Here is a 20,044-nt window from a genome sequence, read left to right on the forward strand (position 1 = left end):
TTTAAAAGAAACTTAAAGTAAATTTTTAAAGGCCAGTAAAATGAGGATAAAGGTTATAAACTCAACCTTCTCAGAAATATATAAAAATCAAGTATTTCTTTTGTTATTATATTGATTCTTTGTAATATTCTTCCTACTTAATTTTTTTGGCCTTGCTGTGTGGCTTGCAGGATCTTAGTTCTTGAACCAGGAATTGAACTTTCGCCCTTGGCAGTGAAAGTGTGGATTCCTAATCACTGGACTGCCTAACAGAAAATTTTCTGTTCTTCCTACTTTGAGAGTACAGTATTTCCTATTTCAAGATAGCAAGCTGTAAAAAGAGAGAAAGAAGGGTTCTTGGCTCTTGCCCAGTCGGCTCAAACCAGCATGGAGAAGGAAATGGCACCCCACTCCAGTATTCTTGCCTGGAGAATCCTGTGGACAGAGGAGCCTAGAGGGCTGCTGTCCATGGGGTCGCAGAGTCGGTCACGACTGAAGTGACTTAGCATGCATGCATGCATGCATTGGAGAAGGAAGTGGCAACCCACTCCAGTATTCTTGTCTGGAGAATCCTGTAGACAGAGGAGCCTGGAGGGCTGCTGTCCATAGGGTCACACAGACTTAGCAGCAGCAGCAGCAGCAGCAACAGCACGGTCTGATCTGGAAATACGGCCTCTATATGTGCTGTCAGTGTTTCCACCAGTATGCAAAAGATGTTGGCTTCATTAAGTTGACTAAGTGAACTTCCTTGAATGGATCATCCAGCACATCTAACTTCAGTTCAGTCGTTCAGTTGTGTCTGATTCTTTGCGACCCCATGGACTGCAGCATGCAAGGCTTCCCTGTCCATCACCAGTTCCTGGAGCTTGCTCAAACTCACGTGCATCGAGTCAGTGATGCCATCCAACCAACCATCTCATCCTCTGTTGTCCCCTTCTCCTCCTGCCTTCAGTCTTTCCCAGCATCAGGGTCTTTTCCAATGAGTCAGACATCTAACTTAGGCAGAAATAATACTAGCTCTTTGTATATAAAATAAAAGTTTAAAAGCTTCAAAAATCGAAACAAAAAGATAGCAAGCTGGCCTTTGATAGGGAATGAGACCATGCTCCATTTTCCCCCTCCCACTCCCCAATTTATAAAGTATTTCTGACGACCTAGAAGGATTAATGTAGATACTTTGGTTGCATTATGTTTTCTTTGGTACCCTTGATCTTAAAAATAAATTCTCGTACTAAAAATTGTTAGAAATTTTATTTCATAAAGCATTTTCAGAAGTAAGTTATTTCTGACTTTTTTCAGTCCACTTCTTAGGGAGTGAATAATGATAAATTTTGGACACTTTAAACCAAATTTCCTTAATAGAGCTTATGTTTGAATCAGTCCTATGTGCCCAGAAAGCTAAAGCAGCTCTCAATGGAGCAGATATATATGCTGGATGTTGCACACTAAAAATTGAATATGCAAGGGTAAATATTTTTTTTTCCAACACTTTGCCAAAGAAGTTATTTATGCTTTGGATACACAGTTTGAACTTCCTTTCTTTTTAATCTTAACAGCCAACTCGTCTAAATGTTATCAGGAATGACAATGACAGTTGGGACTACACTAAACCATATTTGGGAAGACGAGGTAAGTATTTTATGCATTTTAGATGTACTTGACATCTGCTGTCAAATTTTTACATGCAGTTAGATTCCTTTTTCCTGACATGAGCTAGTTCATTCAAATGAAAACCTTGTTGGTGAAGCTTTTGTTGCAAAAGGCCTTGTAATGCTGGAAAAGAACCTTGAACATTAGTGCCCCCTTCTGGTATGTACTGAGTTAACGTATATTTAGTTCAACAAGGAGCCCACACATACAGGCACGCCCGCAGTTCAAGGACTTGCATTTCTCCAAGCAGCTCTCTCTCTTTGGAGGAGAGGAAACTGATTCAGAATATTCCTTACAAACTTCAAACTTGCACACTGCTTCTCTATGGAAAGGACTTTCCCCCCAAGCTGGACGAGGCATTAAGAAGGATAGAGGACTCCAGCAGGCTGACTCTACACTTCATCATGCACAACATCGGCATCAGCAAAAAGCCCTCTGAAAAACTCAGACTTGCAATTCACCTTGACTGCATACTGCATGCACCATCACCCCAAGTTTTTAAAGGAGGACACTTAACAGTACTTCAGACTTGCATGGGATGAATACCATGATAGACTGTGCCCATTTATTCAAGTTGTATGTATATATTGGTTTGATTTCCCTTAAGGTTTCAGTTGTAGAATTTAAAACTTTTCACTGACGGATACTACATTTTATCTACAATGTTGTAAATCTTAATGCCCATTGCTGTAACTGTTAGCAGCTTAGATTCAAATTGTTAATTGAATCCTTAATAGAGGATATAATCCTTAATAGAGCTATCTACAGGTCTTGGGAATTATAATGCTCAACCAATCCACACAGATATTAAAGATAAAAGAAATAGATACATACTTGCTGCACCTAAGATTACTTTTTTGTTTTTGTTTTCCTCAATTGTGGACATTGAATAACATAATAATGAAAAGATGCATTATATGTAAAAGATTTTCTGTGTGGTTTGATTTTTGTAAAGTGGCTGTTTATAAGTTGTCACTTTTTGTAACAATTTAAGGTTATCATTCATGTTAATTTGTGTAACTAGAAACTTTGACCTTTCAAATGTAGGTGAAAGTACCATGTCTGTTCAAGGTAGAATATATTTAAACTTTATAAATCTGAAAATAGGAGCATTTCATTTGAGATACATTTTCACCTATAACTTATAAATGCTAGATCTCATGAGCATAGATTTGAATGATAAAATTGTTCAACTGACTGTGTGGCAATTCTGGAATATACAAATCAAAATGTGGATCTTGTAAAAACAAGGGGGCTGCAGTATTGGCTACATCTCAACTACAATATCAGTGTTTGAACCATGTGTTGGGAAACCTCACCAAGATGAGTGTATCCGTAAAAGTCAGTAAACTAGGAAAAATTTTTATGCATCCAAAATATCTTGGTTAGTAGGAACTCCATAGTGCATGTACTGTTGCCAAAAAAAAAAAAAAAAATGAGACAGTGTGGTGATCCTTTGCATGTTCAAATATTTAGGACTTTTGGGTGATTGACCCCTTTAATTCTTAGTTCTCAGGAAATCATCTTGCCTTATGCATGGGGTTGCAAACAAGTTTGTTTGATAATGCAGCTTAGGCTGGACCCCACATTTTTTACTACTCACAGAAATCTGCTTGGCCTGGGCTTGGTACAGTTGAATACAGTATTGAAAAACAAAGCCTTGGTCCTCAAACAAAAGGACAAGTGGTTGATGAGAAATCTCTCACTTCTGTCAAGTTACAGTTACTGAACATTCAGTTTTGTTTTTTTCTAAACTCATTTGAAGTAGTAAGTTTGGTTATTTTTCTCTTAATATTTCTTAAAATATTTATGGACATCCTTCTTATTTTAATAGTGTTTATTTCTATTCTTTTAAAAGAACTGAGTTTTGCAAAAGCCAGCTTAGATTAGATTTTTATACAAGAAATTATAGTCAGGAAAGTTTAGAAATGTAAGATAGAAATTTAAATAGGGAAATATAATTAAAGGAGGTAAAACAGTTAGCTGTTTATACTTTCAAAGGGAAAACATTCTTGTTTTCTGATTCCTTACAGATAGATATTTGTCTGTGCAGCAAATATCATATAGCAGTTTATTTTTGTTTTTGTAGTGACTTCAGCTTCCATTCAAGTTGATATTGAATTGTAATTTTTTCTACCAAAAACAAGAGTGACTTTATAAATATAACCACATTTCAAAAAGTTCTTTTCAGGTCAATTTACATTTTAGTGCAAAGAATTCTTAGCCTAGACTCCAGAGAATCCCTCCAGAAATGTTAAGCAAAACTTGTGTGTGTGTACATCTTTTGGGGGAGAAAAGGTCCACAGCTTCCATCAGATTTCAGACTGAATCCATGAAAGTTTACAAACCACTGTTTATACATTGATAAATTCAGTGTTTGACTCTTCCTCATACTTCTTTATATGACCTTATGTTAGTGCATTCTTCCAATTATTGAAGAGAAATCATTAAAGAGAAGTAATGACAATGTTTGGCTGAAAGATACCTTAGAGATCATCTATTCTAACTCCTTCATTTTATACATAAAGATTGTTTCTGTGATTATATAGCAAATTAGTGGTTAAGTTGAAATCTTAATTGATTCCCAATTCAGTGCTCTTTCTTTTATAGCACACAGTTAACTGTCAGTAAAACTAAGCCATGAAGACTTTATGACGGTTTTCGTTTAAGATTCTTAGATCAGATAAGCACTTACATTTAGCATTTGGTTGCATTCTTGAGCAGAGGAATGTTAGCAGAGTAGAATAGCAGACTGCATTGATAGAGTGAGACTTAAATGATAATACTAGGAAGAAGGAACTGTGAGTGTTTAGACTGGAGGAGAAATAAATGACTTTGGGAATATGGGGAGGATCATAATAACTTCTAAGCATTTGAAAGAGTTTTTGGAAAAAGACTTAAGTATTGAGTAAGGCTTGTGAGGCCCTAAATGGAGTAGAATATATTTAGAGGACAAATTTCTATACAATATAGAAATTAATTTTTTCATGATTTAAGACTAACTGAAAATGTAAGGGAAAGTAATGAGTACCTTGTTACCAGAATTGGGTCAGCAGAGGCTAGGTGGTCCCAGTTGATAGTCTCAGGGATGATATAAAGAGAATTTATACACTGAATAGAAGTTGAACTAGATGACCTCCTAGGTCCTTTTCAATGCTGTGATAACTTGAAATAGGTAATTAAAATAATACTTCTGTAGCGTGAAGTGAAAATTAAAGTATTTCTCATCTCCCATTAACCTCATTTGTTTAGGTGACTAAGGATATGTAGAAAGCCTTTCTCTTTGAATTTTCAAAGAATGACCAGACTCTTAATATTCATTAAAAATAAAAGAAAGACAATCTTACTGAACACCATAATTTGATCAGCAAACTTTCTCAAAATATTACACAATGATTTTTAAAGTTTACTAACATAGGAAGTACTATTTTAGAAACTTAGAATAATTTTTTTATTGTTACCTTAGATTTGAGGAAATTGGCATGCCTCCCCTAAAGATGTAGTTAGCATAAAAATTATCCTTTAGGAGTATTGTAGTACTCTCGTCCAATAATGTAGCCCCCTTGGTTAGCTTTAACTTGGCATATTTAAGCTTTGGGGGTGTTCCTAGTTCTGCCTGGTGTTAAGGTCTATAGACAATGGCCAATCCATGATACACAGTATGGGCCAGTGATGTGAAAATTTCCAGCTCTCAAGTCAGTAGGTGTTTGTAAATATGTGTATATACATACAAAATACTCTGTGTTTACTGATTGTGAAACCATGTAATACAGGTTGTTGTTGGCTTATGCTGAACTTCTTGAAAGAAGCCCACTTTGAAAATGTGTTGCTGTTGAAGCTAATAGTATGCATCAGGTACTGTCTTTCAAAAGTACTGCACTTAAAGCTTGTTTTAAAGACATGTATTGGTAAAAAACTTCTGTACAGTGTCAAGCTTTAGCATTGTGTACCTCACTTTCTGAAAAGTATCCATTCTTTCCTTAAATTCGAAAGTGTGATTGTATTTGGCGTTTGCCAAAAAGATATTTTCAAGTTAAGTGGAATTTGTTAGATAGAATTATTTTCTTAAACTTCTGGTGTTTGTATTTAAATTGGATATGAATGGATGTTTAACATTAACCAGGAATCACATTTCTCATGAATTGTAATGGATGTTTTGAATGGGTGTTTCCCATGTGAGAACTCTGTTAAGTACTTGAGTCAAAATTGTTAAAACCATGTTTCTACTTTTGTGTCAGATAGAGGAAAGGGTCGCCAGAGACAAGCCATTTTGGGAGAACACCCTTCTTCGTTTAGACATGATGGCTATGGTAAGTTTGTCAAGGCAGAAGGAAGGTAGTATAGACAAACTCTTAGAATTTTTGCATTTCTGATGAAGAATGGCACAATTCTTGTCTCTCTTTTTTTTTCTGCTCCCTTGATTTGGTTTATGGGATCACTCCCTTATTAATATACTCCAAAGGAGTTGTCCAAAGTTCTTTGTTTTCTTAGGCTGTTGTACATCACATAATCTTTGGGATAAATGAGAGCTCTTGTTTGGGATTGAAAGCTTTTTCACTGTTACATTTTGTTTTGTTTTGGTTTTGATTAGTTATGAGCTCCAGACTGTTAGAAGACCAAAAAGAAGTATAGCTCAGTAAGTGTATTTTCTTCCATTCCAGCAGTTTATGAGCAAAGAGGAATTTAGAGTAATAAAAGGCAGAGCGAATGGGGTATTTGTTGAAAAGGAAACATGATTTTGGTTAGATCTCTTAATTCTTTTAGTTCTACACTTGGCTACACTTGGTACTTCACCTTTGGTTAAATTTGTATTTAGTTCTCTTTTTTTTAAACTTCTTAGTTTTAATGTTTGCTATGTTGATAAATTAAGATTATGAAACCTAGATTGATAATCTTCAAGTTAGGTATCTTCAAAGTTAGGTATCTGGCTGTTGTCTTTATAAGCAGATGTTGAGAATTGTTGATAAAAGTTTAAACTGGTTCCAAGTTCTGTGTTTTTAAGTATTTTTTTAGTTTTTAGCAGTAGTTATTGACCCCACCTATTCTGTGGTTTAAAGTTGAAGTACAATTAGCGTTACTATTAGAAGTGGTAGAAAAATTGCTATGTTGTGTTCTTGGGATTTATTATTGAAAAGCCACCAGTGTTTCCTGTTGTTTGAAATGTTTTTAAATAGCGTACATATTTGATGACCATTCTTTGCTGTGAGTTTTAGCTTAATCCCTAGTATCTTTTTTTGAACTCCAGGAATTAATTACGTGTATGTATGTGTGTCTAATTGTTCAAGTAGTCTGTATTGCAGAAGAGATTTTGAAACAATATGTTATATCAAAACAGTAAGTGTAGTATAAAGTGAAAATCTTACTACAGTCATTATACTGTGTTCCTTGATCATTTTTCTTAGTTTCTTTAACAGTAAATATTAATGTGGTCATACAAGTAGTTCTGATCCTTCAGTAAAGAAACCCTTATTAGGAATTTACTGTGCATTGTATAGTGGAGGGTTTCAAAAGAATGGCTCATCAAAGTTTGTAGTATAGTTGTAGATTATGTAAATGTGTCATGGCAGTCAGCTTAAGGCCAAAAATTGGTTAAATATTCTGCCAAAGGGAGTTAGAAAAAAATCTGTGAGCATATAAATGGACAGAGTACTACAGTAATGGTGACACAAACCATTTTCTTAGTGTGGCTTTTCAGGTTTGTCTTCACTTAATAAAATACATGAAAATTACATTAATAAGAATATGTTATATGCCCTAGAAGAACTTTATATTTTCTGAAAGCCTGTTGTGAAATTCTCTGTTGGTTTCCTGCCCTAAGAGTGTGTGTGTATAAATTTTAAGATGTAAGCTTAAAGAGAGATGCAAAACTCTTTGGAATGATTGTTAAATAGGGGTCATTCCGGTTCTGGAGAGTCCTGCTGAAGAAGGATGGTTGTGGTGGGTTTGTGTAGGGGCACCTGCTCTGAGCTATGTTTATTGAAACATTTGTCTCAGAGGAGAGTTCGCTCTATTTTCCTAGGGAAGTAAGCAGGAGAGGGGATAGGAGATAATGACGAATCAAGATTGAAGAGAGAAGTAGCATAAAGAAACTGGGGTAAAAGCAAAGATGGGAGTCAGTGCTCGTGATATTGAGCCTTTTTTACAAATGCTTCAAATCATAACTGTGTTCCTTCAGATCAGCAGTTCAGCAAAGCAGGTTCATTTGCATTTTGGTGTCGTATCATAGATGACTTTTCCTTTATAATAGTATGTGAAAAAATAAAGGAAAGGTTTATTTAACAGATGAAACTTGTTCACTAGTGTATTATAGCAGTATAAATCTGTGCTTTAAGAATTCTTTATCTTTATTTGAAAGTCTAGCCATGTGAGATGAACTGATAGAAGCCCTCATACTTGAAAAGTGGCAAAAAATAATGTACAGATTTTAAAGTGTTGAAGATGGGGAAGGCCTTCAAAGTGTTCAAAATGCCATTTATGTAGCATTTTCCCATATAAATGAATTTTTTAAAAACAGAAGCAGCAATACTTTTTGCATGAGTTATTTAGAAAGCTTTTAAGAGACTTGTTTTTAATCTTCTTGATATAGGTAATGATTTAAATAGTGTATATAGCATAATTTAATCCTGATGGCTCAGTGTCATTACAAACATCAGATAATCTTTTGCACTGAAATTGTTACCTGTGACATTAGATCTAGAGTTTTTGGACCTTGGTCAACTTCAGCAGAGTGGAAGTTTCCATTAGCCATCTAATGTACATTTTCCCACTGTCTGTGAAAAAATTTAGTTATAATAGTGTAGTGTCATTACTGTACAAGCAAATGGTAGTATTAGGGGAAGGGCTGGGTGGAGTATAATATATATGTGCATTTTTGCAGTAGGGGTAAGAATAATTGATATTTAATGCCACTGTATATATATAATAGTCTAAATTAGAGGCTGAAATACAGATAATTACTTAACAAGTAACACACCATGAGCTATATTGATTGTTTTGATAAACTAGATTATCGACAATAAGAGCAGTTGAAAACCTTGACCAATTTAAGGCAACACTGATGATGATATATTGATAAAGTATGCCTCCATAACGGAGAAGGCAATGGCACCCACTCCAGTGCTTTTGCCTGGAAAATCCCATGGATGGAGGAGCCTGGTAGGCTGCAGTCCATGAGGTCGCTAGAGTCGGACACGACTGAGCGGCTTCACTTTCACTTTTCACTTTCATGCATTGGAGAAGGAAATGGCAACCCACTCCAGTGTTCTTGCCTGGAGAATCTCAGGGACGGGGTAGTCTGGTGGGCTGCCATCTCCGCGGTCGCACAGAGTTGGACACGACTGAAGTGACTTAGCAGTAGCAGCATGCCTCCATAAAATTGTAGGAATTCACAGTATATTTACATGTGCTCAGTGATAGTATTTCTGTGTTGTTATGAATGGCAGCTATATTTAGAATATTGAATATTGAATCCACATAAGCTGTAATAATGTGCTATGATACCAAAATATAGTAGTTCTTAGTAACTCGCTCTACATGACTAGTGTTCCTTAGTCTTACATAAAAGTGAAAGCCAGTAGCATTACATATTCTTTATTTCTTGAAAAATGAGGGAAGGACTTGGGTTTTTGGATTGGTTTCTTGCACAGTAGGAAAATCTTTATATGCACCCCAGAGTATGCTTCTGTAATCACTGACTCAGCTCAGTTGGTAGAGAATCTGCCTGCAGTGCAGGAGACCCAGGTTCAATCCCTGGATCGGGAAGATCCCCTGGAGAAGGAAATGGCTACCCACTCCAATATCTTGCCTGGAAAATCCCATGGACAGGGGTGGGCTGCAGTCCATGGGGTTGCAAAGAGTCGGGCACGACTGAGTGACTAACACTTGACTTCACTTCAGGAGCACTAAGATGTGTGGGTTTACATTTTTGAGTTACATCTCTCCGTCTTAGTTGCTTGTTCTCAGTTCTTATGCCTCTCTTCTTGCTGTAAATGTGCCCTCTGCCAACTTTTAGTATCAGTTTCTCTGGACTCCTTCATTCCCATCTATTCCATTCACTCTTTGTTTTTCCTGTTGCTTCTAATCTTTTATGGATGGGAAAACTGAGTAAATTGAAGTTACTTAGAGCTAGAGTACTTTAGAGTTAGCTAGTCACTCTAGAGTTAGCTAGTTGATTCTTAGTAAAGATTCTCAGAATGAGAGACATGGTTTTGTGTGTTTCTGTGACAGCAGATTCAGATATTCAAGCATTATCTTCTTTTGGATTCTTGATGTTTCAAAAAATGGAAGTTGCTGAATAATGATTACCTCTGAGTGTGTTTATGGGTGGTTATTAACTAAATCTAGGCTTTTTATTTCCTAAATTATAATCAGGAGAATACAATTCTAGCCTGAAAGTACATTAATAGTAAAATATATTCAAGGGGACAACTTCTTAGTGAAACTAAAGGTGTTATCTGTATATAGATTTCACTGAAGATTTTATTGTATTATTCCATCCTCCAAAAGATGTTGGCAGGTTTTTTTGAGTTTGATGTATGATTTATATATAGTGGCCCAAAGTTTTACACTGATTCCTTTTCGTCCATCCATAGCCTGATCTTTTTCATCCATCCATAGCCTGATTTTTGTTAAAATCACTTTTTAAAAATAAGAACTTAAATCCTGGTGTATGCAGGTGTGTGCAGGTCAGTGTATATTGGATCTGGTGCAAATAAATACAGATTTTTGTTAATTCCCACAGGTTATATTTGAATATTCATACATTTGAGTTTTCCTTGGATATGCATCAACCTAGCTAATAAGAGTTTGTTTTTGTGTATGGTGAAGTGTGTCTGCTAAAGTTTTATTTTGTTTTGTTTTTAATAGGATCCCATGGTCCATTATTACCTTTACCGAGTCGTTACAGAATGGGCTCTCGAGATACACCTGAGCTTGTTGCCTATCCATTACCACAGGCCTCTTCCTCTTACATGCATGGGGGAAATCCCTCTGGTTCAGTTGTAATGGTTAGTGGATTACATCAACTAAAAATGAATTGTTCAAGAGTCTTCAACCTATTCTGCTTATATGGAAATATTGAAAAGGTAAGTTTCATTTTTTTAAGAAATTATTTTTTAAAGGTTCATTTTATATTAACTTCTTTTGCTAGGACATATAATAGGAAAATCTGAAAAGGCTGCCAGATATATGTGTTTTCTCGTATTTAAGAACATGCAGGTTCTTTCAGTAGTGATCCACATAAGTTAAAAATTCATTAGGTAGAAATTTAGAAATTGTTTTCTGTTGGTTAGTGATCAGAGTAGATTGTTGGTACTAAAAATATTTTTCTATTTTTATTGAAGTATAGTTGCTTTACAATGTTGTATTAGTTTCTGCTGAATAGCAGAGTAAATTAGTAATAGAAATAGAAGTCTAAAATGGTAAGTAGTTTAATCAATTACTAGCATATTATAGGCTTTATGCCTATAAAATTACTTTAAATATATTCTGGTATTTAACATATTGAACTGTGGAATTTTGAAAGAGCAGTTACTTTCTTGGAGCTTGGTCTACATAAACATGTCTCAGGACTTGGCTGTCTATGAATTTTAGGAGAGTTCTAAATTGATACATCTGCCTCCCAAATGCTAGAGTTCTAGTATATTCTGCAGGGACAACATGCTTTTACCTCACATCAGTATTTAAAACTGACCCACTTTGATAGACTGTGTCCAAAACTTTCTGTCTGGAGGCTTTACACTCAAAAAGTGGTGAAACATTTAAATTTCACATATTTTGAAGATCTTTAAAACTTCATTGAACTTTATTTTCACCAGATAACTCTATGCTTTCCCCAGATCTGTGATGTTTTATTGATATCTCACACTTAGAAAAGTCCCTGTCACAAACTATGTTCTAAACTTTTTTGAAAGAATCATGGAAAATTTAACTGGGGAAATGATTGGTAGTCTTCTTACCACTTGTTGGATACATTTGCTAATTTGAGTTTTAGTACTGTAGTATGTTGTTTTTTCCTGTTGTTTTAAGTGATTTTAGTATTGTTTTCACAGCAATAAAAGAAAGTACAGTGTGTGAGTCATAAGTGTGTGTGGCGGGGCGAGGGCATGGAATTGCTACTCTTGAGTTCTTAGTTCATTAATTCTAAAGCCTCCTTGATCTGAGACAGCAACTTGGAACATCTCTGAAAAAAAGTTTCCACTACCTATTTGACCATGTGAAAGAGAAAAAGAAAAAAGAAAGTCCGTATTTGGTTTAGGGGATAACATAAGGAATATTTCTCCTTGTATAACTAGCCAAGAACACATGGAACAGATTCAGCAGCATTGAGAAAAGTAGTTCAGAGTTTTTCATATACACATTTATCTTACACATCATCTGTTAAGGTCCAGAAACTGCATAATTTATAACTGATATGCTTTAATGTGTATGTTAACCTTCTTTACATAGTGTTACTTTTCTGTTTGTGCTTTTCACATTTGTAGACAACTGGAATCAGGCAATTCAATCAACATTTTTAGAGCATTGTTTTTTGTGTCGTGAACTGTTGTCTCATTTAGAAATCCAAATCACTTTCTAATAAAAACAAAATTTTTGTATGTTATTTGAACAATTCTGGTCTCTCCACATCTCAAAAAATAAAAAATTTTAAATGATACATTTTAAGTCATCATAGTCCTTTAAAGATCTATTTATGGTCAGTTTCTTTTTTTTTTTTGAGATTTATCAGTTGGACTACATACTTCACATACATATTTGGTCACTATTACATTTGTAAAAATGTTATTGGATTAAATCAAGGGAGAGAAATTTTGCCCGCAGGAAGGCAATTGATTTCAAATGAAACTGAAAAGTCCCACTACAACTGAGTTTTGTTCAAGTACAGGTGTAGTATAAAAATACTAGGATAGCCTATTAAAATTGATAATTGCAGTGATAGATATAAATGCTACATTACAATTTGTTATGTAAGTACTCTCACTGTTCCTTGAGGTTAACAGGTTAGAACTGTGTTTAATACGTTATTAACATTAGTAATACTTAATAGATATTTAGGGACTTTCCAAGGCATAGGCACTATGCTGAAAGATAGTCATACTGTATCCGGTCTAACCCTTATAGCATTTTATACTAAAACTGGAATAATTTAAGAGGACAAATATGGCTTCTCTCAACGATGTCATGAAAACGTGTATTTCCTATTTTTTAAACTGCTCCTACCTTGCCTGAGCCTTCCCACTGGAAATGCTATCTCAAGGTCATTTTGTATTATTTCTCATATAGTATCTTGTTTTGTTGCTTGTTTGTTACTAAGGCAATAAACAGCATGCTGAATAGTTGGTAATTATTATTTACTTCAACATTTCTGACCTTCCTACTTGAACATAATCTTTAAGAAGAACATGTCTTAAAAAAAAAGACCATGTCTGTTATGTTTGCCATTAAATCCCCAGTACATAGTACAGTGCATAATTATTAAAACATATTAGGTACTTAATAAATATTTATTGGATTAATAAATATTGATGAGTTCTGCCAAATGTTATCATTATCTCCATTTTAGAAGGAAATCTGTGGCTCAGAGAAGTGAATTGCCCTACATCACACGGTTAATAAATAACAGAGTCAGGGTAAGCTTGTGCTCTTCTTTAGGGTGTTATACAATAGAATTGCAGTCTTCTGTTTTAAACTATTGCATTTTGATAAGAGTTAAGAGTGTCTAATAGAAGAGCAGAATAAAGTTAAGATTCCAGGTATTCTTTACTTGACATCAACCACTTACAATGTCTTTAGAAATTCTGTTACTGTTAAAGGGAATTAAATGTTCACCTTTTGGGAATTTTGTACTTACAGGTAAAATTTATGAAGACCATTCCTGGTACAGCACTGGTAGAAATGGGCGATGAGTATGCTGTAGAAAGAGCTGTCACACATCTTAACAATGTCAAATTGTTTGGAAAAAGACTTAATGTTTGGTAATTATTTATCTTAAGTGGTAAATTTAAAAAACATTTATCCTTTTTATTGGAGACATTAATTTCCATTTCAGAATATTTTAATGTAACTGAGGGCACATTTGAAACCAGCAGCTATAATGGTGTCATTTTAAACACTTCAGATCATATAATTTATATTGTGTATATTACTTATACACAGTTTTATAATCAAAGTAAAATGTTAAAATGAGCAATTTTTTGTTTTCTAGTATGAAATATTCAGTAGGTTTTTCTAAGTGTAAGAGCAATTGATTATAACTCAAACTAAATATAAATATTAAATAAATGTTTAAAATAGTGAATAGTAAATATTTAAATTGTATTTAAATAGCTGCATATGCCTTTTTTATTAGGATCAATGCAGGCATATATGTTAACAGTTTGAGACTGCCAACTTGCTGCTTTTATCTAACAAAGGTATGTTCTATACCTCTTTGATTTCTAATTTTTAGTGTGTCTAAACAACATTCAGTTGTTCCAAGTCAAATATTTGAGCTGGAGGATGGTACAAGTAGCTACAAGGATTTTGCAATGAGCAAAAATAATCGTTTTACAAGTGCTGGCCAAGCATCCAAGAATATCATCCAACCACCCTCCTGTGTGCTGCACTACTATAACGTTCCATTGTGTGTCACGGAAGAGACCTTCACAAAGGTAGGCACTGAAATGTACATTGTGTAAAATGTTCCTGTTTCTTATTTTAAAATATGTGATGTTTTAACATCATTTTAAAGTCTCTCACTGTTCATCTTCTGCTTTTGATATTATTGGGTTTTTTTTTTTTTACTTATTTGGTACTTAATACAGTTCATTCTTTGACCATTATACTTTTCTGGCCTCCATCCTTCATTGGTCTTCTGTTGTTTTGTGGCTCAGTATTTTTGAGAATTGGAATTAGAATGAGGTATGCTTAGTCCTGCATTTATAAAGTTCTTTTACCATGTCCTTAAATCTCACCCATAACAGAACTGTATATATCCCTGCATTTTCCCCTAACTGCAGAAATGCTTCAGAAAAGAATTGATTTTTCCAGAACACCACCACCCACCTTAGGTACTCAATTAAACCTTGGTCAGCTGTGAGAATATATGTTTCAGTTATAAGTCTTGGCTTTATTGTATAGCACTAAAATTATGTATGTAGTTTATAGGATATCACCATTTTTATTGATTTTCTCATGTAGCTTATTAATCTAAAAACATTTGGTTTAATTCATTCATGCCATACTCAAAACTTTAAATGCTACCGTAAAGTTTACTTTCTGGGGGAGGGGGCAAAAAAGGTAGGAATATTATTTGGGCTTTTTTTAATGGAGTTTTACATTTCTTTGACAGTTGTGTAATGACCATGAAGTTCTTACATTCATCAAATATAAAGTGTTTGATGCAAAACGTAAGTGCACATTCCCTCTTTTTAAGTTTCCTGGTTAATTTGATGATAAGCAAATAACAAGTGGATTTGTGTTTCTTTGTTTTGTTTTAGCTTCTGCCAAAACACTTTCTGGGCTTTTAGAATGGGAATGCAAAACTGATGCAGTAGAAGCCCTCACAGCACTAAATCACTATCAGATAAGAGTTCCAAGTAAGTAAAATTGTGTCATAGTTATTCAGTGGGAGTTACTGTCCGAACATTGATGATCATTTAAAGATAGCATTTCTTATTTTTTTAATATAGTATAATATAGAAGTTCGAATTTTAAAAAGGCATATAAATTCCACAACCCCTCATAATTCTTATATTAGTGACCTTCTGCTATGTAACAGATTATCACAACATTTAGCAGCTTAAAACAGCAAATCTTTATTTATCTTACTGTTTCTGAAGATCAATAGCTGTGTGGGTCTGGCTCTGGTCTCGTAAGGCTGCAATCATTTTAAGTCTTATGACTGGGGACTGGATAATCCAGTTGCATGCTCACTTGTGTGTTTCTTTGTAGGGACAGTCAAACCACGTTGGCCATTTCATGGTAGCTCTTTTGCCTTTTTTGAAGGAGTGAAAGAGAGATGAAAGCAAAAGACCAACAAAACAGAAGGCACAGTGCCTTTGTAACCTATTACTGGAAGTGCCATGATATCACTTATGCTGTAATCTGGTGGTCACACCGACCAACTGTGACACAGTGTAGGCGGAGGCTATATAGGGCTGTGAATGCAAGGAGGTACAGAGCGTTGGGGCCCGCTTGGAGACTGACTTGCATAAATCCTGTTGATCTTTTTAGAAGAAAGCAATAAATATATACGGTTAAAAAACTCAAATGGTACATACTGGTACAAAATGAAAGTTAAAGCTTTCTATAACTCCTAATCTTTCTGTCTTTTCCTTTTATTCCTCCTCCCCAGTATATATATCTACCTTTTTAAAACTTACACAAAATGGGTCTTCTATACATACTATTATGTGCCTTGCTATTTTCACTTAATATGTCTTGGAACTGTTCCTGTATCAGCACGTGTAAAACTACCTCCCCCCCTTTATTTTCACCACAGAGTAGCTGTTTTTGGTAGTGATGTACCACAGTTTACTTGATTTACCCATTTCCCCTGTGATGAATACTGTTTGTTTCTAATTGTTTTTTTCTGTTACTATAATAAACATCCTAATAGTTGCATGTTTTATATTTGTAGGGCATTTTCCTCGTAGAGAGCATAAAGGTTTATATTTTGGTAAATGTTGCTAGATTGTCCTTGGAAAAGGTTACACGAGTTTACTACCTGTGGTGTATGAAAATGCCTGCTGCCCAACACTCTTACCAATGCTGAGTGTTGTCAGACTTTGGATTTTTACCAAAATGATAGATGAAAAATGGTATCCCACATTATTTTAATTTGTATCAAATGAAGTGTCGCTCTCTTTATGATGGTAAATGGCCTCTTTTTTATAGTGCAAAGAATATACAAGTATTTAACTTTTGAAGCTTTATGCTGTATAATTACTTAGCTCCTCGCTCTATAGGGTGTTAAAACGTTATCTTTCTAAATAAATAATAGAATAATTAATACCAGTTTTATTAGGAGTGATGATGAATGGTAGTGGGGGGAAGAAAATTGCACACTGAAGTATTTATGGATGGAGTAACATATCTAGGATTTGCTTTAAAATATTCCAGCACCCCAAAAGCGTATGGAGAGTAGGTAGATGAAGTAAGCCTGCCACATGTTGACAGTTAATGAAGCTTTGTGGTTGTTCATTATACTGAGCCATATATTTTTTCATGATTGAAAATTTTCTCAGTAAAAAATTAATAAGTAGGAATACCTCCTCTCATTTTACCTTAGTCACAAAAATAAATAGTGAGTCAGGCTAAATTTTTGATGAAAGATTTTAAAAGACTTTATATGCATATTTGAGATATAATAAAAATATAGTATATTAATAGTAAACTCCTTGAAGACAGGTACAGTTCTGTTTTTTTTTTTAATCTTCTGCAGTGTCTTGCTAATACTTGCTGATGTATGTACTTTTATAGGAATTTTATATTTCTTTGCATAATCAGTTGACGAAGAACTATCTCTGCTTGTTCTGAAAAGTTAAAGAAGAAGTATTTTTGTGTATTATACCACCCCTTCTTTTCTTTAGCAGTTTAAAAATTTATATGCCTTGTTGATCAGATTTAATACTTAACTCCCTTAGAACTTTTTCAGCTCATTTCTTTTACATTCCAATCTTATTCCATTTCTCAAACTATATTTGAATTAACTTTTTTAGAGTGATTACCATTGGTGATATTTTCTGCAAAGTGAGTTTTGCAAATGGACTTAGATAAGCCTAATCCTGATACTGTTTATCTATAATGATTAATTCACTAAAAAAAAAAAACAAAAACCATTTATGAGTGCATCCTGTGTGTCAAATGATGTTTAGAACTACAGGAATGTAAAATGGACAATATTCCAGCCTTCATTTAGCTCACCTGCTAGTAGGTATGAATGAAAGTAATCTTCTCCTTACCTTACATAGAAATTTTCCTTCTTCAAATACTGTAAAAAAGTGAAATAATTTACTCTGCTAATTCAATTTTATCATGAAAGTTTGATGAAGGAAACTGTTAACTGTGTTTTTTAATTTTACAGATGGTTCCAATCCCTATACATTGAAGCTTTGCTTTTCTACATCATCCCATTTATAAGAAGAGACAAGCATGTTAGAATTTATGATTTACCTTTATTACAATTTTAAAGCTACACTTCATTTAAAAAAGAAACTAAAATGGTTAATCTAATGTTGCCTTGCTTTGATTTAAGATTCTGTTCTGTAATAAATATTTTGCCTTGAGTAAATTTGTTGTAAACTTAAATATTGCTTTCATTTTAACATAGAATATCATAATGTAGACTATCTACAGCTTTCTTGTAGATTATACAAGTATATGATTTCTAATCTTATTTTTCTTCCACAGTGAAAATATATTTGCATTCTTATGCTAATTATCTGCAAGTATTTTTCCATTGTGTATGAGATTAATGCAGGTGAAAGTATTGCATTTTAATATTATAGAATTCCTATTAGATGTTTAAGTATGTTGCAGTTATTCATATTAAACATGTATTTATTAAGTATTTTAATCAAGTTTGAGAATAACATTGCATATGTTAAATTTTAAGTACTACAGATTTAGCTGATTTTATATTTCTGAAAAGCTAACAGACATGGATACACTTGTACAGTATGCACTCAAACTTATTTAAATTGGTGTATTTTTTTCCTTAAGTCATTGTCCATTTGTATTGACATGCCTCTGTTTCTAGTTCCCGTTTGGCAGTTTTATAAAGTTACAGCAATGAGTTAACGTGTTCATCTTCATTTGTTGCATGTGACTTGATCCTGAAAACACATCTGGTATTTGGCATTGAAATTTTAATAGAAGGTATAATTAACTGTTCCTCTTCTAGATAATCTGAGATCCATGGATGGGCTTTAGGGAGTCTGTGAACTCCCTAAATTTGTATGTAGAATTTTGGGTACTTGCATTTTTATTTTTTACTCTGAAATCCATCAGTAATATATGTATTTTTCTACATGGTACAAGGTATAAGGATCTAATTTTATTTTTATTCCAAACAAATAGCTATTTGTTTCAACGCCATTTATTAAACATTCTTTCTCCCACTGGATCTGGTTTTTTTTTTTTTTAAGGAACAAAACGTATCTTATACATAGGCAAGTAAAATGTAAGGACTAAGCATGGTATTGAGAGACTATACTATAACACATCTGTTACCAGGTTCATAGTTTTTTAATAATAGAAAACTGATGCGGGCATTTTATTTTCATCTTTAGTAGAAGGGAGAATATGTTTTATCTATCTTGGGTAACTATGAAAATCTATAGTTGGCAGTAGCCAATCTCTTGATTCTGAGAGTTTTAAACAAACTTGTATATAGAAGTTCCATTTAGATCTTTTGAAAAAGCTTTATTTTGAATTTTAACAAAAAAGCAGTTTGCCTTAATCCTTTTAGGAATGATGCAGGGGTTTAAAAAAGTTTTAAGAGCTGTTGAATAGAAAGTTTTGATGGAATTAAGCATACATTAACAGTTCTCATTGCATTTTGACAGCAGTGGACTAATGTCCCTTTAGCCTTCTAGGTCTAGAAATTTTAAATTCAATCTAGAAGCATTTTAGACCCTTATGGAACCCAGTAAATTATGTTGAAGGTAACCTGTGAATGAACTTCTGTAAATGTATGGTACTGTGTTGTATACATAAGTTTACCTGACTTTACAATAAATGAAGCTTTTTTTTTTCCCTCTTCTATAAATACTTTTCTACATTTGTTGTAAAATTGAGATGTCTTAATTTTAAAAGGTAACTTGTGAGTTTGTGTAATAGTTGTCTCCTTCCCTTGCCCTCTGAAAATTAAGATGGATGTCAGTGTTACAGATTATTTTGTGCCTAAGATTTTAGGAGACAAACCTGTGGATGGTTGACAGGGCTTATTTAATTTATATGTGCTTTAAGTAGTATTGACTTTACATATGAATTCTTTGTAATGCTTTCTCCCCACCAAAGTAACAAGTAGATTCTTCAGATGTAATTGGGGTGGTAGGCGGGACCTTGCTGATATGTGCACTGGTATGTCAGTCCTCTTCTGTTGCTGTCAGTAATGTTTCTGACAGTTTACTTGGGTTTCACCACTGTGTACGCTTTGGTGACACACCCTCTTTCCTTAGCCTTAACAACAGTCTTGCCTTCGTGATCTTTCAGCTTTTAGGAGAACATGAAGGAGCAGGTTCTACAGCTGCCCTTTTAAGAAATAGTAGCTTGGGGACTTCCCTGGTAGTCCAGTGGCTAAGACTCAATGCTCCCAATGCCTGGGTTCAGTCCCTGGTCAGGATACTAGATCCCACATGCCGCAAGTAAGACCTGACACAGCCAAATAAATAAATATTTTAAAAAAAGAAATGGTAGCTTTGAGTTTATTTTT

General features: G+C 34.1%; 1 protein-coding gene across 2 annotated transcripts in view; it reads left to right on the plus strand.

Annotated features, from left to right (window-relative positions):
* HNRNPLL (heterogeneous nuclear ribonucleoprotein L-like) overlaps positions 1 to 19,377 on the plus strand; it is a 39,024-nt gene extending 19,647 nt beyond the window's left edge. The window contains exons 5-13 of one of the 2 annotated variants that reach the window (XM_010855585.1): positions 1,349 to 1,445; positions 1,536 to 1,608; positions 5,868 to 5,939; positions 10,495 to 10,712; positions 13,480 to 13,601; positions 14,075 to 14,276; positions 14,957 to 15,014; positions 15,105 to 15,203; positions 17,693 to 19,377. In XM_010855585.1, the coding sequence (XP_010853887.1) occupies positions 1,349 to 1,445; positions 1,536 to 1,608; positions 5,868 to 5,939; positions 10,495 to 10,712; positions 13,480 to 13,601; positions 14,075 to 14,276; positions 14,957 to 15,014; positions 15,105 to 15,203; positions 17,693 to 17,748 (997 nt within the window). In that variant the 3' untranslated portion in view covers positions 17,749 to 19,377. The remainder of the gene's footprint in view (positions 1 to 1,348; positions 1,446 to 1,535; positions 1,609 to 5,867; positions 5,940 to 10,494; positions 10,713 to 13,479; positions 13,602 to 14,074; positions 14,277 to 14,956; positions 15,015 to 15,104; positions 15,204 to 17,692) is intronic. The other variant, XM_010855586.1, reaches the window with a different exon arrangement.
* Positions 19,378 to 20,044: the final 667 nt, after the last annotated feature.

The sequence above is a fragment of the Bison bison genome, unplaced genomic scaffold, assembly GCF_000754665.1.
Source record: "Bison bison bison isolate TAMUID 2011002044 unplaced genomic scaffold, Bison_UMD1.0 scf7180017864366, whole genome shotgun sequence".
NCBI lineage: Eukaryota > Metazoa > Chordata > Mammalia > Artiodactyla > Bovidae > Bison > Bison bison.